Below are 27,543 nucleotides of genomic sequence, written 5' to 3'. Positions count from 1 at the left end.
AAGATACGCTCGTCGTGAGGTGTTCGCAAATCTCGCCGAAGAAAGCAGAACCAGAATTTCATCAAATCGCACTGTTCCATCTCTGCACGATTAAGCGACCGTTGTAAATTTCTTACCGAACATTCGTGTCGGTCAGTGAATGGCATATGGCCCAGTGCTGCTCAGCTCAACGGACCGCTGCCGAGCTCCTTCCCAGTTTCGAATTCCTCTCGTGTTCGTGATATTTTCTTTGCTCTTTTCTCTGTCGATGATTGCAAGAAATCGATCACGGGGTTGCGGAAAGCTCGGGAGGCGCACGAAGAGAGATAGAGAGAGAGAGAGAGAGAAAGAAAAAATAAACAGAATTATAGCGACGAGGTTTGTTAACTGGAAATGATGGGCGTTTCGATTCGTAGATGGTGGTGCTCCGATGCCTTGTACCATCTGACATATAATACGTCGTCCTCTCGAAACTGCAGAGTATATGGTAGCGATTCTAGACTATGACGTCATCGCTCGAACGATACGCGTGTGAGTGTAGAGTCATTGTTCACGCGTTGCTGAAACTGGTTTCCATCGCGTTCTCTCGAACCTTTGGGCTCGATTTCCTGAATTATCGGACAAAGCGACGAGCGAGAAGGAAAGGGAGATGAGAGAGATGGAAGGAGTTTCTGTGCGCGCGTGTGTGAGTGTGCGTCGGAGAGAGGTAAATTACAGCCAGATAATTCCTCCTTCTCTGAAACAGACGCGATACTAATCTCTTGGCTGGAGGAGCCCAGACTCTTGGAAAAGGAATAAGTAGGAGAGTCGCAAAAGAAAAAGAATATGAAAGAAACAGAAACAGTCACAAATAAGAAAACGACAGTGTGTCCGTTTCGCATCAGTTTGTTGCTTCGTATAAGTAACTGTGAATCTGTTGTTTAATTCTGGGACCCAGTCTCCAGCGGTGCGGACCCACCACCATCACCATTACCATTCCCATTTCCATTTCCAGCCCTTACTGCGGTAGGCACCCGCAGTGTTTCGTCCAGTGGCGTAGGGCCGGATGGTCCCTCGGAAAAGACAGCGGTAGAAAATCTGGCGAACAACGAATCTTACACAGAGAAACAAACAAATGTCTCTCGCGGTAGGAGTAATAAAAGGGAATGCAAAAGGCATATTTCAAAGTATTTTCATAGCGCGCGTCAAGCGGTTGACAACGCTGCGACACTGGTGGGCGTAAAAAGTGGAAATAAAACTAACAAAGAGAGAGAGAGAAGGAATGGAAAAAAAGCCAACAACCACCAGAAAAAGAGCGTCAAGACTCGTAAAGTTAGCGCGTCTTTTGTCTAATTGAGAGGCAACTCTCTCTCGCTAGGACGTCGAGAGGCAGGCGTCGTTATTGGTTGAACCAGCATCATCGCGGGGTCAGGGTAGGCCGCGAAGGGAGAGGAGATCGGCTCGAGAGGAGGGCGCCGATGGCTGGTCGGTGTGGAGCGGCGGTAGTAAGCGTCGTAAAAGCCCCCAGCAACACCCGTGCTACAAATCTGACTCTGGTTTTATTGACAAACAAAATCCTAGGATTCCATATTTATGGTACCGTGGACGAGGAGGAGCGGTGGGTGGGGGGGGGGGGGGGGGGGGGGATGCTGCCGGAGAATCCGGGGGTTGCTACACTCCGTCGTAAATTTGTTCCCTTTATACAGGGACATAAATTCTTCCGGGGTTGGCGGACCGGCGGGTGGGGTCAGGTGTTTGCGGACCTCGTTAAGGGCTGAAGCCATCCGATCCTCAACCCTTCCGTGGCCCCTGGCGTGCAGTAAAAGAAGATTCTCGGGGCCCGAGACCCAAATTGCGGGACGCCACGCGCGCCACCCATCACGAAGCCCGGCCGTCCGAAACTCCGATCTCTGGGGGTGAAGGGAGGGGCAAACCTTACCGGTCGAGAACTGTCGGGTGTCGGGTTGTCGAGCGAGTTGACGTAACAGAAAGATAAAACGTTGACTTGAGGCAATGCTGCAATAAATCGTAAATATGATCCTTTCGACTCCGACCGCCGCTCGGATTCATACGGGCGGAAAACACCGCGTCTTTTAATCCTCCCGCGATTCCGCCCGAAAATCTTGTCCAAGGTTGAGTTCAACCGCCTCTGCACATCCATCGGCTCGCCGTGACAATGTTGCGAGGCAGGGGCATAATCTGGACACTTCTCTCGTCCGCCGCGTTGCAGCAGCCGCCGCCACGCCAGTGGCAATAAATTAATTGCAGAGATTTACCGCATCTCAGTGAACGGTAAGCCAGTCGCACGACTAATGCTCCCGGCTAATTATATAATTGTATACCATTAAGGGGACCGATTAATTCATACCCACGGTAACGTTATGCAACTGGAAGTCGTTTCGGCGACCGGAATTATCCCGATTCGCTGGCAGTGGGAGAGTTCCGTTGCACCGTGGCTAGAGACGCTTAACGCTGTGCGTATATTACCCGCGATTAATTTATTACTCCAGTGTGACGTCTCGCGTGTGCCACCGGAAGTTGCGGCGCGGTCCCCGTTCAACGGAGAAACAAAGCTGCTCACCACGACGGACGCTTCGGAGCTGCAGGGATCGCTGTCCGGCGCGATCACGAATTTCGAGAGTTCCGGGGGCCCGCGTTGGTAATTGATCGAGGCTATTTGAGCCTAACTAGTCTCGATTAAACGCAGAGCACACACGGCCAACTCCCTCCTCGGAAATATGCTCTCGGCATATGAAGCGAGCGATCCTATGGATATAACAGACGAAAGGCGCACACGCTTCCAATACGAATTATCCACTCTTCTTCGACGCTCTTCGACGAGACCAGTCGCACTCCGCTCTGGTTCCAGGTTCCGCATGCGTCCGTGTCTCTTATACCTACCGGGTTCGAACACCCGTCAAAACCCATTACTTGCTCGCTTACTCGACCGACCGTCTGTATTATTTATTCCATCGATGTAGCACGGCTGATAGGGATATACCGTAAGCTCGATCACAAACCAGAGACCTCGGAGCGGTCAGCCCGTGGACAGAACCTTGAGAGTCGTCAATCCGGCCGCAATATTCAATGCCTATGACAGAATTACGTGCGCGGTATGTTGGTTCGGGCGATTACGTTCGCATCTTGTTTTTCTGTTTCACACTTGGACACGAATATGGTCGACGCGAATTGTCCTCGGGACGATTTTGTGAACGGTGGCACCGATCTGCGAGAAAATTAATCAGAGACCAAACTGCACGAACACATCCGTTAGAAATTGTTGAAGATGATCGTGGTCACACTGACAGACATCCGGCAGTATCGTCACTCGTGTTTCTGATGGAGAACTGATGACCGATTTCAACGATTTGACGAGCTAATCAGAACTAGGATGACGTAACAAAGTTTGAGGAGAACATAAGGAGGGTGTGTCAAGGTCAAGGCTGGAAGTCATCATCGAGCCACTGCATAAATCAGGAGATAAGAACATTGTGGACAAAAGGATGTGTTTTATCATCGACCAGATGACGTGGAACTACGCGTTCCGATGTGAATTACCGCAAATTTTTGTAACGGATCACTTGTATGCTCGTTGGGTGAATCCTACTTTGAAGAAAAATGTGACCAGGTTAACAATGAGTTTGCATTGGCGCACTTTTTTGGCATGAACGCTTCACTTCGCAAACGAATTCGCGAAGTAGCAGATCACTCGAGGAGTTCTATCATGCTGTGAAAAGCGTGAGTAAACATCTCATCTGGCTCATTTCTCTCTTTGTTGTCGAACTGCATCCGACGGCGGTTCGAGCGCAGCAGCAACAGCAACGACAGTGCACCAAGTCGTAGATATTGAGCATCGTACACGAGTTCGTTCGCTCTCCGAGCAGCTCGCTCGACATTGCTTTTAACAGTTTATCACTGCATCGACACAAGTCATCACGTACGTGGACCCCACCACTTAAAAAAACCGGCGGACCAACGTTTAGTAGGAAGTGACGTCACGTCAGATCGCCAGAGCCTCGGAGAGGAGAGGAGAAGAGAGGAGAGGAGAGAAGGTGGCTCCGCACGTTGGCGACGGTCGACGGTCGGCGAAGGGCGGCCAGGGGGCTGAGGGGTACGGCTATACTCGATGTATCCGTATGTACGACGTACCCACATACTCGTATGGCAAAAGCGTATGGTAATGGCATGGCTGGTGGAGGCAGGCAGGCAGGCAGGCAGGCAGGCAGGCAGGCAAGCCGGAGGCCTTGCTCGTTCGAAATACTCGAGCAATTACCGAAATACGTGACAAGACGACGCGACGTCTCGTGTCCGCGGAGAGGGTCTCTCTCTTCCTCTTTCTCTCTCTCTCTCTCTCTCTCAATATGGTACGTGTGCACCATGCGTACCTGATTACACCACGAAAAAATTCGATGCTAATGTTAGACAGTGCACGGATTTGCGCCGTACACTCTGCAATTCGTCAATGTTTATTAATAAATAACACTTGTTCATGTGAAAATGTGAACGGTGCTTCACCGGAGGTGCGATCGTTGCCGATTAACGTCGCACGTTGCAAATCACTACGGAATTCCATCGACGTCGAGAGTTGAGAGCCAGTGCGTATAACTGCAGATTTTTTGCAACGTTAGTAATACTTGTACGAGGTGTCTCTGTCCGTTGGTGACAGTGAGTCGCAGCTTGCGCGCGATTCCGCACCCACGCGTCTCGCCCGCTGCACATTCGCGCCGCATTGACACCTTCGCTGCAATTGCACCCGACTCACCGTGGGTAGGTATAACATACTTGCGGTATCCACACCTTGGAGATAGCACCGAGAACTGCTGCAGGCTCCGGGCTGATCGTGTCTGGTTCTTAGCAGCAGCAGCAGCAGCAGAGGTCTGGCCAGTGGGAAACCCGGCGACGGCCGATGCATTATTTATGTACCTCTCACTTACTGTAGGTAATAGCGCCTCTCATAGAATATCTCTAGATTCCTTCTCTGCTAATAGTTCCAGCCCATCTTCCCTCCTCCGGCTACCAAGCCTGTACTTTCCGCAGGCGATAACTTGATAGTTGTGATAATATCGCCGGGCTTGTAATTATCGTTGTATAATCATAGATTCGTTTTACATGTTTATTTTTGCTACAATATTAAGTATCGAAACACGCGTTTTGCAGGTTGTCCGCACAGCCGACCGGCTCTCCCGGATTTATCGGAATTTTTCCTCCTGCTCGGTCTTGGAATTTTCCTTTCTGGTTTTTTCTACTTTCTTTATGATCGTGCTTCTTTTTTTAAATTATAATTAATCCCGTCTCGTGCCTGCGCGTGCAGCCGTTAGCCGACTGAGAGGATTATAGTTTGTTTGAAAAATATTCCGCGAACGGGTAAACTCGGTGGGAAATGGATGGATAGAGCGATGGATGGATGGATAGAACCTGTTACAAGATATACTGTATAGTTAGCGAAGACAGCGGAAGGTTACAGAGCCAACTTCGGTCAGTAGCAAGCGCCATCAACATATTCCTTCGGCTTCCATACACTCTCCCAGTAATATAAATTTTTCCAAGATTTTTCACGATAAAACAAAATGGAGGAATGAAAACGGGGAAAAACACGAACCGAGAAACGGATAAAACTCCAACGTCGCATAAACGTGCAAACGTAAAGATCCAACAGCACGCGGGAAATTCGATTCCCTGTCATTTATTATTTCGCCGTTTCTGCCGTGCAGGGTCGCTGAACGCTTGCTATTCATCTTGGTAGTTCTTATTCTCCTCCGCGCGTTTTCCCTACTTCTTCACTATCTCCGTTCTCATACCCGCGGCCCCGTCGTGCGGATCGTTTAAATATTTTAATATGTATTTATTATCGATCCGGTGTGCCGTTGCTAATCGTTCTGTTTTTCTTCCCTTGCAGAGGCCACCCTCCTCGTCGCTATCGTACCCCGGACCGGGCGGCAATGACGACGCACGCAGCCCCGGAAGTGGCGGCACTCCCGGACCCCTCAGCCAGCAGGCGCCCACAAGCCTGGACTCCTCTGACCCCGGTAAGTCAACAAACTCGAAATATCTCCAGCTCGGTAACCTAGATGGTCGCACTCTGCGGTATAGGTGGAAAGGTAGCTGTGGATAAACGGATGCTATGCCAACGACAAAAAACATAATAATAAATCCATTCATTCGGCAATACCATATGGAATAATTGTCGAGGTCAGAGATATAGGCAAAGAGAAAGATTTACGGGTTCGTCCGTTGCTCGTCTCATGAGAAACAGCTCACGGGTTTGTAACGCATACGTTCGACGTTAAGGTTAACTAGTTAAGTATTCGGTGAATGTAATCGACTTAAGGTATTCACAGGGATTTTTGTGTTTCGTTGTCGTTTTTTTTTCTCTGTCTCTTTTCGTTTTCTTATTCCACTTTACTTTATTTTTCATTCTTTTGTTTTTATTTTATCTTTCATTCTTTCAATAAACTTCGCCGCACGAATTTGTATGCGTTGTAGTATAGTCCTTCTTGAATTACGGTTGAAAATTCCTCCTGTCGTCGTCGAGTCCAGCGCTGCACTGAGTGAGCCTGTAAGAGTGAGCGGAGATCCTTAAACTCTAGTTCGTTGCCTTCTACGCACGAGTCAAGTTTGACTCACAATTTTATTGTCGAATATCGTTCGAGCACTCGGCGAATTTTCTTTTACACAAGTAGACCAGATTGAGGCGTCTCGAAAATCGTCCACGTCGTCTCGCCGCTCGACCGATGGCTAAAAATACGTAAAACTAAACGATGAGATAAGAAAAGAGGAATAAAAGAAGAAGAAGAAAGAGAAGTAAAAAAATATCTGCGCGCGGAAGTCCCGAAACACTCGAGTGCTCGCTAATGATAATATCAAGCAATCAAACGAGTTGATGACAATCAGGCTGGGCCAAGACCCGCGAGCCTCGTTCACCCTTCAAACATTTTCAAACACGGACGATGGACAAGCACCGGGACCGATCCCGGCTAACGAGCCGTCGCCCATTGGCGTAGCGATGGAAGAAATCGCCCGATTCTGGTTCTCCGTAATTCCGGGGCATTAGCGAAGTCGGCTTCGCGATTTTCGAATCTCCTCCGGTGTCGTTTTGTCCTCTTGGGATCCCTCGAGCGTCGTTGAGAAATCGCGCCAATTTTCTTCGCCCCCTCATTTTCGCCTCTTACCGACTCGCGTACGTTACGTCGACGACGAGGCGACGGGAACGGCGGCAGCTGCTGACGAGTCCAGAGCAGAGCTACTATGTAACAGGAAGTGGGCACTACCCACGTTGCGTCGTTAAACTAATTTCGCATTAAAGTGCGCGGGGTAATTAAGGTTTGACGATCCATTGTGAATGCTTGCGCACGCCGGGAGAGGCGGGAGGGAATCAGAGTGAAAGTAGAAGCACGCCGGGCCGTTGCAGAATATGCAGCGACGAGAGAGCGCGAGAATTGGTTGGTACGTTGCCGGATTCGTCGGGATGACGATCAGTCGGTCGTCGTCGTCGGACGTAAGAGAGCAAGTTCACGGGACCCTGTCTTGGGGATTCGTTAAACACGAATCACGCACACAAGCCGAGATCGCGTCGCGAAGATGTAGCCTGTAAAACGTGTTCGAATTCCCCGGGCTCCTGCAACATCAAACACGACGCTGATCAATGGCAAACTCGGCAGCGGTGAAGGCGGCGTCGATTACATCACGAAAATAAATAGCCCCGCAGAATATACGGGGGCCCCCGGCACAACGTTTATGCGTTTAATATTCCTAATATCCCGGAGAATTAATTGTCCGTGGGGGTGGATCAAAATAAACTTCACTTGATTAACGCTATTTTCACACTCGCATCGCCGCAGTGCTGGACTCGAGATACGGCCTCGATTTCTACCGTTGGTCGGCGTGAAATTTTGCACTCCTAAGAAATCTGATCGAAACTTTTCAAGATCGACGGCCTGAGATCGATCGTTTCTGTAATCGGTTTCAGACCTGATTGCAGCGTTCTAGCGAACGATTCGGAACGATACGGCAGGCTGAGTAAACAGCACGGTAATTCACGTAAAAAACAAAAAAAAAAAAAAAGAAACAATATCTAGAGAAGCTTTTTTCGACTGATCGCGAGACTAATTGACTGCGTTGTGAAGTGTGAAGTCAGGGTGAGAACCGTTGCGATGTTGAAAGCATTACAATCTAATCAATTGATTCGCGGCTGGAGTCGTCGACTCGCTTAGCATGCCATTCTCTCGTCAGTTCAGAGTCGTAGTATCACCATTCGCGACGACTCCTCGAATACGCGGTGTGCAGGTTGCGAGCCTTGGTAAGAAAAAGAAAAAGAAAAAAAAAAAAGAAAAAACTGGAAGAGCAGATAAACGAGCTCATTGCGAACGGCGCAGCAGCGGAGCGTCGGTAGAACACGCGACATGGGGAACACCTCGGTAGCTTATTATTTAGTCACCTAATGCTCGCGATGGTATCTCGAACTCGGGCTGTCACTGCCCAACCAGCCATTTGCCAGTCATTTCATTAGGCCCTCGTTTTTATTTTCCATTAATAGAACGGGCACCGTCGCTGCCTCCAATTTTCGGCAAACCTCCCCGCCGCGTTGCACGGTCCCACGTTCTCCTACGTGCGCACAGGTACACGCGTTACTGTTTACGTTCGGATAACATCTATGCTCGTTTCCCGGTTAACTTTGCACCCCCTCGTTCGACGCGAACCGCGCCCCTCCGCCCTTCGTTCCTTTCTTACTTCCTCGTGCTCGCAATTACGCAGCGATTCGATTCACCCGGAATTCTGACAATTATCGAGGACCGGCGCCCCTCGGTCGCGCGGGGCCAAAGATCAGGATGATTCCTGGTAGCCGCGGAAGGGAGCCGAGATCCAAGTAACGAGGCTGACTCCTCTTTTCACCCGACTCCGGCTGCCCGCACATCGTCTTATCTCGGCCGCTGCCTCTTTTTATTCACAGCTCTCTCGCCGCGGCGACTCCGCCACGCATAATGAGGGATTCGTGTCGCTCACGCTGGCCGAGGCCTTTGCTTTGTCTCCGCCTTTCCCTTTCCTCGTTCCGCCTCACCATCTACGATTTTTCATATCACGAAACTTTGATCCACCCCTGCATAGGCGCGAGAATAAACTTCGAACGAGTTTTCTCAGCTTTTACGGCGAGCCGAGGGGCGAACTCTTCAAAGCTCACCCCGATCGGGGATCGAGACAGGTGTTTAACGCCGTTGGAAACTTTCGGAAAGAATCGGTGGCACGGGTCGGGGTGATAAAATATCCTTCGGTTGAAGGAGTGGGTGGGGTTAGTAAACAGCGGATCGGAAACCCCGGGCTTCATTATAGGCTGTTGAAATCTATTTACACTATCGGATACTCGTCGATCACGCGATCTGTCGATCGATGAGGTGAATTAATATGCTAATGACGCATAACGAGCTATAAAATATTCTCCGCGCTTTCGGGTTAACCGATGTTAATCACGCCTCTGTATCTAGCTGTGAGTTATGACACCTCTTCTTGTGACTTGGGTTGCATTTTTCCCGAAGCTGAGAGCCCAGGTGTTTCATTCCTGACGTTCGAAATCACCGCGAATCCAACAGTTTGACGCAGAAGGCTTAGGAGAGATGAGACACGGTACGGGTTTTAAAAATCGTGGTGAAAAACACTTTCACCAAGGGACAAGATCGATTAAACCGGTCACGTGATGTATGCCAGTAATTACGCTCTACGACGAGCCGCAAATCTATTTTGTTGCGCCGTATATCATACCGCTAAATTCTCGTATTCCCGTTCGACGTTCATTCATTTTCAATCGCGGCTATAAAGCAGGAGCGATAAATTGGCACGTCTTAATTACCGCGTCTCGAAACTGATTGAAGATCGTAAGGAATTTTATTTATACATGGATTCGTAACCGAGCAGCGGTAGAGAAATATCTCAATTACAGGTACATCGTGGATCAGCGCCGGCTCTTACAGCAGTTTAATTTACAACTTTCCATCCATGCGGCCGATCCATGCATACGTTGGTTTACGCGCGGTCTAATACGCTCACGCATAGGCGAGACCTATCGAGAAATTGAATTTTAATAGGACCAATAAAAAGATAAGCGCGGACAGATGTGACGCGAGGCGCCTCGCGCGCAGCTCCGGGCTTGAATTATTTGGATTAAAGAATATCATCGCCACATGCTCGTAGTATGTCACTTACACGTACGCAGCAACGGACGACGGAGCAGAGGGTATCTGAATGACCAAAGCGACAGTTGTATCAGTCACATTAACTAGTGACCCGCGGCCACTTGTCAATCCCAGTAATGACAAACTGCCAGTTAAACTAAAGAGTCCCTGCAGCTCTCAGTCAGCCATACGATCACGCCTATACGTGCAGCAATGACTAATGAGCAATGCGATGAGTAACGAATATAATGTAAACCAACACGCACTCGTGTCGTAAACTATACCGCCATCCACCCCGCCGCGCGAACAACCCCCGTCAATGTCGCCTTCCCTCGAAATCTCAATTCCCATTAAACATTCGCCGCTTTTTTTTTTTTTTTTGTTTTTATCCATTATACCTAACCTGATTACACCGATTGCCGCACTATTTCATGTTGCACGTTGTCAGGTTGACGATAGTTTTGTGGAAGCTCTGGGGATTTCAAAACCTTTTAGTCGACATCGCGGGTTGGTAAAGTTGGTAAGGTCAGTTCCCAAAGAAATATAGTCACCTTTGTCGCACCTGTAGATGTATTTGTAATTGAGCTTTATGGCTTTGAGAAGAATACACCGACGATTGAATTCTGGTGATGTTTGAGAACGCATGCGGAACCATGCGGCCCATTGTTAATACGAACACTTTACAGAGTTCAAACTGTCTTATTGGCCATTGGTTTAATTAGATTTCTGAAAACACTTTGGACTATGTTCGAAATTTATACATCAGTCTTCGACAAAAAACGGAATCCTAAATCCCCACAGTGACCGTTATTAGAACGAAATTGCCATAACGGGAGCTGAACGTCCGGTAGAAGACGTTGGATAATACGTTCTGTTATGAAATCTTGTGGTCACTGGATGACGGATCCCGGTAGTAACAAATCATTCGAGCGCGTGAACGTTGAGATTAAGATCGACCAGACATACGGGTACAAATCACCTCGGGTCACAAAGCGAGAAAATGAGTTTCGAGCAGCGTTGACATTAGCATACAATGCGGCACAGTGTCGGATGGTGGAGGTTCCATGCAGTAAGTCTGGGAAGGATGATACGTTGGCGAAAAGGTTCGATTCGAGAGAAGGATCGCGTGTGAAACAGTGCGAATTGTCGGTGATTTATCTCGCGAGGAGAAAATTGGACTGCGCAGCGGGTTGAGAACCACTGGCTGACAGCTGTTTCAGGCCCATCCGATAACCTAAACTTGACTTGGCGGCGCCCCGCGTGCGGTTAGTTTGCATATGTGCGCGCATAGACGTACACATATATGTGTACTATACGGATTCGTCGAGCGGTGTTTATAATTTTTAACCGTCTATGCGTAAATAACGCGGGCGCAGGTCGGCGCATCCTCTTTGATTGTCTTCTTGGAAGCGAGGAGATTTTTCCCGGCCATGAGATAAACGGGTGAATTGCTTTCAAGTCCGTTGATCTTGGAATTGGAATGATGCTGACGCTACTGCTGCTGCTGCTGCCGTTGTTAAAAGTGCGTGGAAAGTGTTAATCACCCCTGATACATCGATCTGCGATAATTAAAGAGTACAACACGTTTTAGAGGAGATAAATCTCCGTTAGAGAACTCCGCGTATTGGTACGCTATCGTAAATTCTCTCCACGCATTACCATCTCGTGCACTCATCTACACCCATATGGGTACATGTAGGTATAATACGTACGCTTGAGCGCAACCCACGCCTTGACTGTTATCGGATTCCCATCACGAATTCATTCATCTCTCGGTTAATTAATTTATCGGTTATATCAATCCAGTTCCTCGTTATAACCTCCAGCCAGCGATCACCACCTTTCGTATTCCTCATTCTCAGAACAATTTCAACGCTGTGGTTAAGCTCATTTCTCGGTCAAAGGAAAACAAATAGTGCGCACAAATACCTACTAGTGGCGAGTAGAAGCAGTAGCAGAAATCAAATTCAGTAGAGTCCGAAAGCAGAGACTCGCGTACATTCTTGTTGAGGTTAACACGAACTCGTGACGCAGACTGTGATCATTTTTTATTTTTTTTTTCCCCAACAAAGTACACAAGGTACACGTTGAATCGAATCGTACGACAGCGAAATCAAGGCGCACCGCGTCCGTCGGAGATGCAAAAAGCCGATAGAAACCGCGCTTGCGGAGTAGGTTTTAACAGTACGCTGGATCTTGAGGGGGGCAAAACGACTTCACAGTTGTAACGTGCAGCCTCGTTACCAGTGCGTCCTGAGGAGCAATCAAAGAACGTACGGTGCCCGGTTAAGAGCATGCGGAAGACTGGCTGAGCGAAAGAAGACATGTTTTGCTCGTTGTACCATCTGTCGATGTGCTCGTCCAAGCAGCAACCTCGTCAATATACGGTTCATGAATATGCATGGGAGGACGGACTGCTGATCTTATCCCCGAGCATCCGTCCTCCGGTACCTTATTAAATTTGTTGACCCTTTTTTTTTTATTCGTGGAGAGGAAAGTCCGAGAAAATCTTTCAGGCTCGAAATCGATGGTGACAGCCACTCGCCTTTTGACAGACAGTCTCTGACCCGGCCGTAAATTCTATATTATCGGGATAACGAGCCGGCTACAAAGTGGCGGAATCGGTCCGACGAAGCGCGCAGAGGAAATCCGGCGCGTAGCTCCGATCTCCTTATCGTCTGGGGCAAAGGTGGTTACAGTTTTTACGATATGTTGCGTCTGTCGTGTGACCGTGGGAGGCGAGTTTTGGTCGTGCGGGGTTGAGGCAGGTCAGCGACTCGGGCGAAGAGATTAAACGTGCTCGTCAATCGTTGCTCCGCCGCATATGACGCTCTTCGCTCGAGCCCAAATTTTTTACACTCCCTCCGGCGTAATCTGCGATGGGAAATCGAGATGACGTCGGGTGGTTAGCGGCGCGAGGAGAACGGAAGCGTCAGATACTGAGAGAGAAATAGGGGGCAGGGAGCGGAGTAGAATTAGCTAATGGCGCGCGATGAATCCGTAATGGGTTTGCGCTGTTCACGGGCCGCGTTGGGATTTCAACGACTGGGTCCACGCCGCTCTGCGTCCCCGTTCCTGCCCCCCTTCCGCGGCCCCCTCGCGCCGGAACGCAGCAGAAAAGACGAGGTAAGACGCGGCGTCGGGGTGTGTAATACCCCAAGGAATGCGTAGATGGGAGTATAGATAAACCGAGGGGTAGAAATATGTGGGTACCTTCCTCTCCACGGCGGCGGCGGCGGCGGCGGCAAAGGGGTGCCGAGATCGGCGTCGCGCCCTCTGAGGGAGGGTCGCGGAGCTCGAGTGGCGCGAACTGTGAACGGTGAATCGGTGCGGAAAAGCCAAAAGACTTGGAACTTTACTTCCATCCTCGGTGCAGGCGGGAGTTAATGGAAACGTAATCTTGAGATTACTCGGGAACGTTTCTGTCCCGCTTTTTCCCTGCAGGAGACGACGCCACGTCGTGTTCGGAGCGAGAACGAGAAAGAGAGGGAAAGAAAGCATCTCTCTTTGAAGGTTAAACACGGCGTTGGCTTCTCTCCAGCCTTTGTGTGTTATTTCGTTCGCATCATTCCGTCATAATTCTGCAAATTCGCGAAGGTAAATCTGCCTTTATTCCCTGCTATATTTTTGTCCCCCTCACTCAGCCCTGCCTTCTTTCTCCGTCTCTCGTTTTCCATCCACTTCCCCCGACTCAAAGTTCGAGAATAAAATTGAGCGAAACGACGCCGATGCCGGTAGTCTGTAGGGTGTCGGCGGTGTTGCGATGGAGGGAGGATATGCAGTCGTCCGGAATAAACGAGGAGACCCGAAGTTGTCGGTCGAAGTTCAGCTCGGGGGCTTGGAATGAGTTTGCGTCCCGGTGTTGATGAAACTTTGCCGTGACGAGCGAGCGAGCGAACGAACGCCGTCTCCTCTCTCACTCTCTCTTTCTCTCTTTCTCTCTCTGCTCAACTTTGAGCCCCAGGTCGCCGAGCAAGCCGTGTCACGCATCCTGCAGCGCCACCCCGAAGAGCGCGGAGCACTTCTCTCCGTCTCCCTCGAGCCGGGCAAAATGTGAAAAAGCGCATTCCCCGATTTCCGCACGAGCCGGGCATCTTCTTTCGCTCATCACAGCGGCGCAGAACTGAAGTTGTGCAGTTTAACTGCGGACGGTCCTTCGGCGCAATAAAACTCCAAGGTAATTGACGTGGGTCGGTGTCATGGCGCAGGTTGCAGAGGGCAGGCAAAGACCACACAGGAACGGACATCAAGTGCCGAGGGATAAAAGACACATCACCTAGCAAGTTGCGGTAATACGGAGCTCCGCGGGCCGCGCTTTACGTACATGAAAACGACAAGGGGGGAATATTTTTGCGTGCCACTCGCTCTCTCTCTCTCTCTCTTTCTTTCTCTCTCTCTCTCTCTCTCTCTCTCTCTCTCTCTCTCTCTCTCTCTCTCTCTCTCTCTCTCTCTCTCTCTCTCTCTCTCTCTCTCTCTCTCTCTCTCTCTATATCTATCTCTATCTCTCTCCTATACGGGCTAAATATAGACCGTGACTCAGGAGACGACGACGAGACGTTCGTACGTCGAGAGAGCCTGGTGCACAAAAATACGCGTTCTTCGTCGCGTATACGAGACCAAGAAGCTTACGCTTCGGCGACGGCGTCGCACTGAGGGCCCCTTGACCGAAAGACGCTGCGGATTACACGCGACCGTGTAATTCCCTCCCCCCCCCCCCCCCCCCTCCCGCAACCTCGACGAGGGTCGCCGACTTTGAAACAGCGTCAAATGACCGATCGACGGAATCTCGAGTCATCAGCCGCGGCCTAGATTGTAATTCCAGTGGCAAAAATTTTCCGGTATTATCAGAAGGAACCTGAAACGTGGGTTAGACGGTTTGTCCAAGAGCTCGAGGGCACGAAGGAGAAATACGGTCGTGTTTTTCCTGCGTCTTAAAAAAATTTTTTTTTCCCTCCCCGTTTCTTCTTCCTCTCTTTTCGTTACGTTTTACTTCTGAACGGGCTTCATTCTTGGTTTACAAGCATGTGGTCTACAAAGAGGTTACCACGTTGTTAAAATAACCGCAGCCAACCTAACGCGTGCAGCGTGCACGTGTAGAGGAGTCCCACAACGGGCACATACGCAACTTCGGGAGGCCGAAAACGAACCGGGATTTTCAAGCCCAGCCTGGCATCCTGCGCCGAGACAGGCGGCCTGCATCTTTATACTTTGTGGCATTGCGAGAGTGGTGGTCAACCAGACCTTCGAGTAGCACCACTCCACTCTTATCTCGTATTCCGTGCTTGAATGTTGCATACGTTGGGGTACAACCGTCTGTTTCACATGCAATCGCGAACTTCGAACGAGCGTTCAATCCTCCAAAACTGCGAAAAGTTGGGCTGAAGTTCAGCCGTGAAAGTCTTGTGATCCAAGGATCCTCCGATTGAGCATCCCCGACGGGACATCATCACTGTTATAGTCGTTGGAAAGAAGCTTTTCGGAAAACCGCCAAGTACGCCGTAAAATTTGAATTGCGGCGCGGTCGCTCGTTCCGTTTGACATGTGACTGCCAAGAGGGAGTAGCAGGTTGACACCGCGTCTCGGTTTCGCAGAGTTTCATATAGGCGTGGTGCAGAGCCGTGACGCGTTGTCCCGTTAGTCCCGAGTTAACACTTACACTGCGAAACGTTTCTCCCTTCGTCTCTCTCCCCCAACCTCTCTTTCTCTCTCTCTTTCTTTAGGGGTATCAAAATTCCGGGCAATTAGGAATTACGTACACGCACGCGGACATTTTTAATATTGCCCCGCGTATATCGACGGACAGCAATCCCGGGCGAGAAAATTGACCAATTAGACCTATGCATGCACGGCAGGTCGCGTAAGCCAAGTTTGCGCGACAAAGCGACATACTGCTCGCGCACCTAGCCACGCTGGTTTCCTGCTCCAGCAGCGGGGCCCTCCTCGAGCCGTGGGCCTGATTTTTAACTCGGCCTAATTGTCATCGAGACGAGGAAGACGGGGACGGAAAAAAAGGAGGAGTCGGTCGACCCTTTCCATCACCTCGTGTATCGCCTTCATTACGCCTCATTCAGTGGGCGACCAGGCCTTCCTCAACGCGTGGACTCCTTTGTCAGCGTCGAGGCTACCTGGCCAGCCGTGGACTCGAACTGGACGGTAGTGCCAGAGGTTGGAAGGCATTGCTACAATGCTCGTAATTACACCGAATGTGGGTAAGTAAGAGTCCGCTTCATAACGGACGTGGCTGTACGGAGATTTTCGAGCGATTCGCCCCGCGATCAGCGATGGTGAAAGGGGGGAAAAGTGACCGTGGAAAAGGGGCTTGTGGAGTTAATTTATATCGGAGCTTGCAGTCAATATCTGCAGGGAGAGGAGAAGGTGGGGGGAGGGGCCTATCGATTACGCAAAAGTTATTACACGGCGAAGGAGTTGGGGTGGGATCTCGACCCGAGCATGTCCTCGTAACGGAGGTGACTTTGGCAGAGCTCGCGGAGTGCGCCTCTCGAGAGAAAGCGATGGCCGGAGGGGGGGAGGGGGATGAAATGGCTCTAAATTCGGTAATAATGAAACCCAGCGATGTGTATGATTGAAAACGTGGGGACGACGCCGAATAGCTAACCGAATACTAGGGGCGCTCGGCGCCGTGACGCTCGAAGCATACTATTACGCGCTGTTAGGCGATTTCAAATCTTCGCTCAGAATTTACTCTTTTATTCCTCGCACTCGGTACGCGTCTGCGTTTCTGTTTACACCGAAAAGACCGTCGGTGGGATGCGCGATGCGTCCGTCGTCCGTAATAACCGGATCGAGAGAACTCGGTTGAGAATTTCAATGCGCGAGTTGAACGGAAACGGTAAAGACGCGATCCTTTGATCGTTCGGACAAAGTGTCGCTGGTTCGGTTGTTCGCGTTCAACTTTGCGCGGCTGCGATGAATACGGGAGCGGCTCAGCATCCGTTAATTGTTTGCCCCTTACGTCGTTCAAAGTCAGTCCGCTCTTCACGGGACGTGATAATTGTTGGAATAAGGTCACTTGGCTCCCCCGGGCCTCCCAGGTAAGCCACCATTTTATCGTCGGTCTGGCGTTGTTGTCGGTAGGTACTGGAGGAAAGCTCGTATTATCCAATAGAGCCTTCCTCGCGCACCGGCCGCCGAGTGATAGATCATTCGGCGTGACATCCAGTGCGCAATGTCTCGTCTAGGTACGAACCAACAATGAACCAATATATTTATTTATAGGCGGATTACCGGTAATCCGTTCATCGCTCAAAATATACCGATCCATTACAGCAATGATGGGCACTCGTGTCTTCGAAGGTACGTACACGGACCGTGCGTGTTCCGGATCAGACTTACTTTCAGGCCCTCGTTGGCATTTTTTGGGCTCCGAGATAAGTGCAACGGCCTGGCCTACTTATCGTTCTTGGCTTCAAGCGTTGACGCTGCGACGACACTTTCCTCCCCTGCTAGATCTTTCTCGTCTCGTTATCCGTATCTAGACCTAATATCTACCGCGGCACAGTCATTATCAACTCCTATGCAGAATCGAAGAAGAAGTTTTACCCGATCGCCCCCCCCCCCCCCCCCCCCCCCCCAACAAAAAGGCTCGGCTAGTTATTGATGAGGTGTCAAAGCCCTGCGATCGGGATTTATGGCAATCGTTGATAAACACTTTCTTTGATATCGTTTTCGAAATTTCCGCTCGTTGTCTATAAACAATTGAACCGAGAACTTTTTGCGCCCCGTTTCAACGGGAGAATAATATTTTTTCCTCAAGGTTGCCTCGCCTCGATGCCATTTCCCCTGACTTTTTACACGCGGTGTACCAATCCGTCACACGCGTACGGTACGATCTCCGCCCTGCCGGAGTTTGGACGAAATCTGCAATACAATCAAACGGCGGCATCACGTATTGCGATGTGGAATGAAAAGAGAACGGGACCAGTATCGCCCTGTTGCCGATGGTTCATTCGCTGCACGCATCAGCGCGCTCTTTAAAACGACCTGTTTTTTTTTGTCCTTTCTTTCATTCTTTCGCTCTTTTCCTTTACTTTTTATATATATATATATATCGGCGATGAATAGATGAATGGGGTTGAAGAGAGACAACTGGGGGGACGCAACTGCAGCGCAGCGTTGTGCTCTTGCATTGTGTCATTTCTGCATTCATCCCTGATTTTGCGGTCGGCTTGCGTAGCAAATATACAAAACGCCGAGTCCCTCCTGCGGAACCCCGACGTATCTCGAGGGGTTGAGAAAAAAAGGAAGAAAATAGGAAGAAAAAAGAAACAAACGAACCCGTCGAAAACTACAACGCCGAATCGTTCTGTGCCGCAGTACTTTCAACCCTCCGCCGCGCCTCGACACTGCGTGAGAATTTCGTATCTGTTGCTTCGGGTAATACCATCGCCTCGGTTTTACGACGAAAGAAGGATTCTCGTGAGCTTATAAAATCACTGACGAGAAAAACTTTGTTCCGCTGAAATTACCCCCTCTGTACGATCTGCTCCCGCGTTAACAAATCTATTTTTATTTTGTGTTTCAGGTGAGTTTGACAAATACAACAGCCCTCACCAGCATCGCATTGACTTCAGTAATCGTAAGTGGGAAAACTAGTGATTTATACCTCATGCATGTAGCGCGAAGGGCGGCTGCGTGCAGCGCACGAGATTATTCGACACTGCAGGTCGCGATGGCGGGAAGAGGGGTCGTGGGTAAATAAAAAGATTGCTGACAATGAGCACCGAGGAGACCCCACTCGTAACAATGACAGACAGACACACTGCCGAGGCATACGGAGTACCGTTTACTTAGTTACGAATAATGCAATCATATATATTCCCCCGAGTGTTATCCGTTAAGTGCAGAGCACCGGAGCCTTTCGCATCAATGACACTGTTTGTTGTCGCGTCAAACGAGGCGATCTTCAAGTGGATTTCGGCTGGTTAACCACGTTGTGAAAACAAACTGCAGGGAGGAAGCGCCGCGTTCCGTCGCAGGATCACGGGATCCTCGAACGCGGGCCGGAGGCCCGACCGCCAAACTGCATGCGATGATCGGTGCTCCAGGGGCCGGGAGTATCTCGTTCAATCAGCGGGGCCTGATTGGGACCATTGAACGATTTGAGGGCCTGCATGGGCGGCTGGTGGGTGCGTCGGTTGGCTCGGTTGACTACAAAAAGTTCCGAGATAGGTTGGAATTTCTGTTGCTTTCGGATTCGGTCGAGCCTGGTTGTCCAGATTCTCTCGCGTCTCCCCTCGCCGCGGCACTTTCAACCAGATAAGTGCACCAGTCGCTTCTTTCGACGAAATTTTCTACACCGTAGGTGGACGCTGGGTGTATATACGTACAACTACCTGCGCGTGTGTAAGCTTTCTCACGGTGAAACGGCCGGCTCGGTTCTCCGCTCCGAATCGTACGACGCCGACGTCATGCATACATACCGAAGTATCCTGCAGACCGAGGTATTTTCAACTAGTTTTGAAAGCAAGCGGAACGTGAAAGAGTCCATGCAGCGAAATATCAACATTCCGCGAAGCCTGCAGTCGTGCAGCAAGCTTGTTGCTGCAGTCTTGACCGAGATCCGCTGTATTTATGTACACTGTGAGACCGTTTTAGTACGACTATAATCCCTGAAAAGTTGACGGGTGTATGAGAAACACCGAGGTGTTTCATTACCGTCTGGTGGTGAGATCAAATTTTCTCATCCATTAAAACGGCATCTACGTTACGCGTATACACATATATGTATAATTACGTGGAAAAATCGGGGAATTTCTCGTTCAAACCTCTAGTCGCCGCTTACTTTGGCTCGCGGTCGAGATATTTCCCGCAACTCGAACGGTTGCGGACGTAACGATATAGATACGTGGGCGTTCAACATGCACAGGAGACGCGGAAATCCGGTTAAGAATTAGATTTTTGTACTCGCGGTACCTCTTTAACTCGATTTTCCCCACTCGCGCGCTCTCCGGCCCCATTGAACGGGAACCCCGGGCTGGTTCGGCGGGGCGATAAGAATGAAATACCCTGGCACAATGAAGGTGTCGTTGCAGGAAATTATACAGCAGTTAGAAGAGCCTTCTCGCTCTGAGCAATTGTCTCTTAGCTGGAGCCATTGTCTCATACCCTACCCGGAGGGCCCACAGAACCGCTTGTCTGACACGGCGGCGCACAATGAGAGATCTAATCGTGGGTGAAGTACTTAATATCTTAAGGTGGTCGGGTTGTAGTTGCCGGGGCCGAGGAAACGGGAGCGCGACGCCGGTGGTTTCGACGTCCCCGTCCTCGTTGTCACCAACGCCATCCTTCCATCTGATAAGGAGACGCGCCTGCTCCTCGCTTGACAGACGCCCTTCACCCCCCGCGATACCCCAAGACGTCAAAATATTAGTCAACGTCTGGCATATTACGCACACCCAATTTGCGGCCCCTCGCCGCCCGGAGGAATCCTCGAAACTCCCCGTCACGCAGTCTGGCTCCAAAGATCGCGACAATTTCACACCGAATGATACGAAATATCTGAGAGGAGGGATTCTTTCGCGTAGGTATCTCGATCTGCCGACTTTCCGGAAAGGTTGCGAGCAGGGCGAACCTGGATACGAAGTAAAGTCACACGCGTCGTTCGCTCGATACCGAGTTCGCCGTTCTCCGTTGGACCTTCTCGGCACGTAGCTTCGAGCAGAACTCGGTGTGGGTGAGATTTGACGCTGCACCTGCCGCAGCTCGGTAAATGGATCCTTTGTCTTCGGTTTGGCTGGCCTTTAGAAAGGAGCCGACAGTCGTCTGCGGAGGAGTGCTCTGTACACGAATCGAAACGGTATAATAACGAGAGGACGCTGCGTATTCCTGGATGATGAATCGACAGAAAACACATGCAGCGTCTGCTCGTGTGTCTGAAACTGATGAACTCCTCGCTGGCAGGGAAACTTGGATAGTAAAAAGAATTCAAGATTCGCGAAAGGGTCTCTCGCGCGCGGGTTTCGGGGTCGGGATGAAATGGAACGGCTGTTTCGGGAGCATAACTATTTGTACCGCAGTATCATAATCGTAACGTCAGCTCGCGGAGCTGTGTTCGTCCCAATATATATGTAAAGAAGAGTCGCGTATGAAAATGGTTTCGGCGCGAGGTTCGGGGATGTAGCCGGGCCCCTTTCGCTCCGGTTCGTCCACCGCTCCGTTTGTCGACCGTGTATGCAAAGTTCACTTGGCTTCTCTTTCGCCGAGCGATATTTGCAATTCAACGCGTATCTCCCGCGAAAGATCCTGCCGCGCGAGGAGCGTGTGAGAGCGATGCGTATGAGGGCGTCGAGAAGAGGGGGGGGGGAGGAATATAATGAATAATAATCAGGCGTAATGCGGCCCCCCGCAGTCCGCGGTTCGAAAAGTCCGTTCTATTACGTGTCAAATATCAGGGGCAGGGCCACTTTATAATTTTTACCTACTTATTTTTTTCCCCCCTCTCATTCTCGACTCCATCCCTCTCTGTTTTTTTTTTAATATTCGCACCGAAGGTGGTCTCGAGACACCCTGCACCGCGAGGTATGAAATTGAAGCTTAAATATTGTATGGAGTGGATGATGCGGGATCACCGTGACGCCTCGAGTTGTGCGGCGAGGAGGCCGGGGGTGCAAGCTCGCGTGCATCTCAAGTATAAACCATCGTTACCCGGGAGGCGGGGGCGGCGGAAAGAAAGGCCATATTGCCATTTCGCGAGATCATTCCCTCTTACAATGCAATCTTAACTTTATTAACTGCTTTGCAGGGGATCAAACCCGCTCCGGGGGTTCGTTTTGCCTTTCGACCCCATTTCGCGATTCCGCGAGAGTCGAATGCAGATCTTGCGCAACGTGGCTGTTCCTCATTTTCATTCGCCGGATCGCTCCTTATATGCGGCGAGGTGTAATCCGTACACAAACGCTCTCCGGCACGCTGCAGCGCCAGAAACGAGAGTCGAGAAAGCTCGGTGCGCCCACGCTTTCTTTTCAGAACCAAAGACATCGCATTTCTTATTTTTTCTTTTCTTCTTCTCTTTCCTTTTTCCTCTTTCTCCTCGCTCTCCCGCTTCAGCTCTCTTTAGGAATTCATTGGGTTTGTTTACACAGATGCCACGAAGTAATTTCTTTATTTTCCTCTCGTGGGAGAGGGTCTTCGCCGTCCTTGTTCCTCGCCCTCCGCCGCCCTTCTCTCGGCACGGTCTTCTCTATCCTTCGGCATTTCTCGCACTGCCATTTGTTTTTATCAGCGAGTCCCCGCGGGGATGGGGAGCCGACGCTGCTGTCGCATCAGGGCTTTTCCACAAGCCTTCCCATCCGATCCTTGGGGAAGCTGCGATCGCGAGGGAAGACACGCTGCGTGCTCGCTAAAGGCGGAGAGAAATGAAAAAAAAAAAAAATACCGTGAAAGGTAGAGAAAAAAAATACCTATATATATATATGTATTAGAGCCAACTTGTCTACCTGTACGAAACACCCTGAAGTCGAGGCACGCGCACCCCCGCATTTCACATTTATTATTTACTCCACTCTGCTTGCACCTCTCTTAGAGTAAAGAGTTTTTTCTCCGCCTCCGTGATCTGCGCACCTAAAACACAGCTGAGTTCACTGTTCAATTTTCAACGTTTGTACAAAAAAGTTTGAGTGTAGTGAGTAGCCTGAAAAGAAAAAATAAAATTTGTACAGTATACACGACTGATCAAATTTTTTGAAATTAATTACCAGGCAGGTATCTCAAAGCTTCTGGGTCTCGAAGAAGAGTTTTAATTTAAAAATGAGAACAAAATCCGCGATTGTCATTCCGCACTCCTTGATACATCTGCATGCGGAAGAAAGTTTCGAAAAGCAGCCACCAATCCCTTGGCATTTCGATTCGGCTCTGCAGACAATAAGGTTCGCCAAAGGCATATCACCTTCGCAACGAGCTCGGAAGTGTGAAACCGTGTTCAAACGCGAAGCCGCAAGGAAGGGAGGAGTAAAATCCCTCGTCTTGCAGGGTCGATGTAACTTGATTTTCACTTTCATGCAGCACGAGCGCATTCCGCGGAGCGTCTGAAGACGGGAGCTTCCACCCATCTTTCCGCCTACCCTTGCCGTTAACGATCTCCACCTCCGTCCAACCTCCGCGTGAATAGTGTCGTGTCATTCCTGGTTGACCGGACGCTCGGTGGGCGATGAGAGTGACTTCGGACCCGCGGGAGTCGAAGGAGGATGACCGAGTAAGAAGACCGGGCGCGGTGGAAACGCCGGCATCTACGACGTTGGTAATGAGGCGGGCGGGCGGCGCCCTCGTCGCATCGCGTGCGAACCTTTGTTTCGAAGATTCTGGTTGCGTGTCAGCTGACCACGTGGTGACTCCCTTTAATTTCGAGGAAGACGGACACGCACATCTGCGGCCGCCGCCGTTTCTCCCCGTTCTGCAGTCCGACGTTCGCCACAAAACGCGGACCCAGGACCGCCCTGGAACAACCTTTACGACGTGTTATAATTACAGGCTTTCTCTCTCTCTCTCTCTCTCTTTCTCTCTCTCTCACTCTCTCTCTCTCTCTCTTTCTCTCTCCTTCTCTCGCTCGACCTCCGAACGCGACGCCTGTCTACCAACGCGAAATGAACGATGATCATCTCCTCTCCGACACCCATCGACATCGACTAATCGATCAATCGACTTCTAGCTCTTATCTCGCAACCATTGGTTCATCGTACGCATACTCGTATGTCTACATGGCCCTTGCAATTGCCTCACCTTCCATCCAACGCCAACGTCGGATTAAGCTCGAAAGGATAGATTCAAATCACTTCGGGCAACGGTAACTGCTTTTCTAAGCACGATTCGACTTGGCCGCTTATTTCTCGCCTGTGTCCACTCCGTGATTGGTCTCTTTTTTTAGCGGTGTAAAATATTCCGAGAAGCATCTTGATATTGGATGACGCTTAAATTCTTCCACTTATTATACATGCGGTACGATGTACGTTTGTGATATATCTTCTTCCGGGTAACCTCAAAGTCATACTTCGGTATGAAAAATTTCACAACCCTGAGCCAGAGTTCGGAGTTAGGAACCGGAATTACATTCACACTCTTCCTTCACCGTGCCCCTAAATTTGACAACTGGGAATTAAAGCTCGGAATTTCGTCTCTCCTGAACCTGGAGACCTGGAGAAAAGCGTTTCTGGTCTAATACGAAGGCAGGGAGCGCTCAGGTCCATTAAGAAGCCCCGAGGGCGCGGAGAGAGAAAGAGAGCTAAAGCAAGAGGGAAATATGGCCCGAGCGAGAAAGGAGAGACCGAGGGCGGCTCTCTATCTACGAAAGTGTCACCGGTGATGAATAGTTCGCATGAACAAAAAGAATGCCAACCGCCTCTGACCCAACCAACTCGAGCATTCGGGCCCCGCGCCCCCGTTCTCCGCCCTCGTCCAGGAGCCGCACCGCGAGGCGTCACCCCTCGACTCCGCTAAGACGATACCATCTTAATTAAAAGTTGCCAATTCATTTCGCGAGGCATTTCCACCCCGTGAACCTGCAGGAACACTCCCGAGTAACGGGGAGGATACGGTTATTCTTTTGTTTTACAAAACCTCTCCGCAGGGGAGCGAGAGAAGCGGAATAGAAAAGAAAAATCCAAAAATAAAAAAACGAAGAGCCGGAGGAAGGAAGAAGGGAGAAAAGCGCGCAGATAATAAGAGCGTCGTCTGAGATGAAATTAAATAGAAGTCGACGGTGGTTCGCGTCGTTTGCGTCACCCACTTCCGCGGCCGGGGTCTGGAAGGTACTTTTAATTTATCGCTTCGAGCAGCCAGCCGCCGTTCCTCGGAGACGAGGGGCTGCCGTACGGACGAAGGACCGCCGTCTCCCGAGATGTCGAAGGATAAAATACGCGGTGCGGTACGTTTCGCATCTCGAATGGAGCCCGGGTATAATAAGCAGGGTTGGTCTCTCAGTGGTGCCGGCCGGTGAAACTTGCTGCAGCGTACCCGGCGTATATATTAGCAGTAGACAGCCTCAAATTGCTTCATTAGCCTGGAGATATTTTATACAAATTGGAAGAGTAAATTACGCCCAGGAACGGGTGAAAAATTCATAATTAGAATAGGTAACAGTACGCTGCCGTAAGAGGAGGAATCGTGACGCGGGCGAAGGGGGCGAGCAGAGCTATTTCTTAATTATTCACGGTTATCGTCCGAACCTCCGTCAGGACTAGGAACTTGGACCACCGATTATTCGTACGGCAACCGCACGGCAACCGCGAAAAATCGCGCACCTTCCCCTTTGTGCTATAACGTGTATGTATGTATATACGGTACATTCGCGGTGCAGCAGCAGCAGCAGCAGCAGCAGCAAAGTGTTCAGTTTCGTCAAAGGAGTAATTAGTATTCAGTGGCACATACGCGTTAACGTTGAACGTATCATTTGCCTCTTAAACTCGACCACCGGTGTCGGCGCCCGAGCCGCAAGGGCAACACTTCGCTCCTTCCTGCTTCTTATTTACGGCATTATTAACGCCCCGGCCGCGTATGTGCACGCCGCGTTAACGTTCCCGCGGACAATTCGCTCTATAACTCTGTGCTCGCTTTCGGCCTTAGTTGGTCTCGGGTAACCACCGCGCTTGCCTTGCTATCCACGTACCTTCCACACGGAACGAAGGACAAAAAGTAAGGCTGCTGACTGAATTTTTCACGCTTCGAGGTAGGACCAAACGTCCGTGGCAGCTACTGTGTCTACCTTCCCACTTCGGTTGAGACCGGCTGTAATGATGAAATCTGCTTACGACACGATCATCGTGTCACCCGGTTCCAGTCGATGAGTAGACGCTTTTTCGATTTTTAGCTCGTGATTGGTCAGAAATACGTTCCAAACATTTCTGACGAGTTTTAAAGACTCTTAAAAGTACTATTTATTCAAGTTCAAAACGAAGAGAGAACAACTAAAGCTTGTGATTGTAATCTTCTTCATATGCAAGACCGATGAGTAGAACGGAGCAGAAGTTACGGGTCGCGTGCCGAGTGCGGTATCCCTACAGGATAATTGTCGACGGTTCCTCCGAGCGAGGATCAAAGTCCTCGAATCGACTCGGGTGATGACGGATAAAATTTCGACGATTTTCGTCAGGGATATTCCGCAGCGTGCATCAGGTTGTAGAGGTGAGCCGGCGAGGAGTCTCCTCGTAAAACTGATCCCTGTATAATTTTCAATCGCGGTTGGGTTTGATGGGCGCGTTTTCCTCCCGACTCCTTTAACCCCAGTGCCGAGTAGCGTTCGAGGCGGGTGAGAAAGGATCGAGGAGTTCGAGGGCAGAGATAAGGGCCCGGAACGACGAAGTCACAACGGCCGGTAAAAAGGACGATCTCAACCGGATAAAACTCCGGGTATAGGTACCAACATGCTCCCTCTTCCGGGGGTGTATTCCGCCCCCAGAGTTGAGGGAGGAGACGGCCCCGCGGCGTCTGCGGGGGCCGTAAAAAGACAATAGCGGCGTTGGAGCTTCGCGAGGGGTGCGAGAGGCGCTCGGCGGCTCCTCGCCGCTGCTTCTTCGATCACTCGCTCGAACCTCCGGCTTCGCGCCACCCCGACAAAGGCGTCGCCGCCCTTCGCCGATCAATTGAATTTTATAGTAATTTTATGCTTTTTATTAGCAGTATTAAAAGCCCTGCCGCATAGAGTTGCCAGCTATATAAGCAAACTGATTTTACCGCCTCCGTAGCACGCCTCCGAGTTTCGCGGCTTTCGACCCCGCTTCGCACCTTCTTTCACCCCTTTTTTCCAGTATTTATACGCCGGCGAGGAAAATCGCTTCTTCATCGCTCCGCGATGAAGACCATTTCATGTTTCTCACATTATGTCCCCGCGGATGTTTCAAACGTTCTTGACATTTTCGACAGGGTCTAATATTTTTTGCGACATCGTATCTTATTCTCATACGGTTAAAAAAAACTTGGGATTAAGTTTTTCGTAAATACTGTTTGGGGTTAATTAGAATGACCCCCGAGTGTCTCGAAACCCGAGTAAATCGTGCCGGTCATAATTTTTCAATGAAACCGGGAGTTCTCGAGGTTTTTTGCTCCAGTAAACTCTGCCGCTAGAAAGTCACAGGGTGATAGTAGGTTCTTTCATTCAAGCGTTACAGGGTTTCTCGAGAAACTCTTATCTACTTTATAAGTCAGTGTTGACTGTCCCCCTCCTCCTCCCCCTCGTGCAACTTTTTGTCGAGCTCGACAAGAACCAAATATTGTAGAATTCCATTTTCACCGTTCACTCAAGTTTTCTCAGCATTCGGTCAACAGAGATAACCATCACCTTTGACATTCTGTTTAATCTGGGAGGAAACAAGCATACCAAACACACCGTGTCTACCGAATATAATTCCCATGCTGAAAAATCGTGAGGAAGCTTAGCCCGTCGTTGCCATCGCCCATTCATCCCCCTTTCGCGGCAGCG

At 50.2% G+C, this 27,543-nt stretch overlaps 1 protein-coding gene across 3 annotated transcripts in view; it reads left to right on the top strand.

Moving 5' to 3' along the window:
- The window catches only part of hth (homothorax), a 286,555-nt gene that overhangs the window by 98,906 nt on the left and 160,106 nt on the right, over positions 1-27,543 (top strand). For all 3 annotated transcript variants that reach the window (XM_046610599.2, XM_046610598.2, XM_046610600.2), the window contains one exon: positions 5,855-5,984. In XM_046610599.2, coding sequence (XP_046466555.1) covers positions 5,855-5,984 — 130 coding nt within the window. The remainder of the gene's footprint in view (positions 1-5,854; positions 5,985-27,543) is intronic.

Source organism: Neodiprion pinetum, chromosome 2, assembly GCF_021155775.2.
Source record: "Neodiprion pinetum isolate iyNeoPine1 chromosome 2, iyNeoPine1.2, whole genome shotgun sequence".
Taxonomy (NCBI): Eukaryota; Metazoa; Arthropoda; class Insecta; order Hymenoptera; family Diprionidae; genus Neodiprion; species Neodiprion pinetum.
This window is presented reverse-complemented; position numbering and strand designations above follow the sequence as displayed.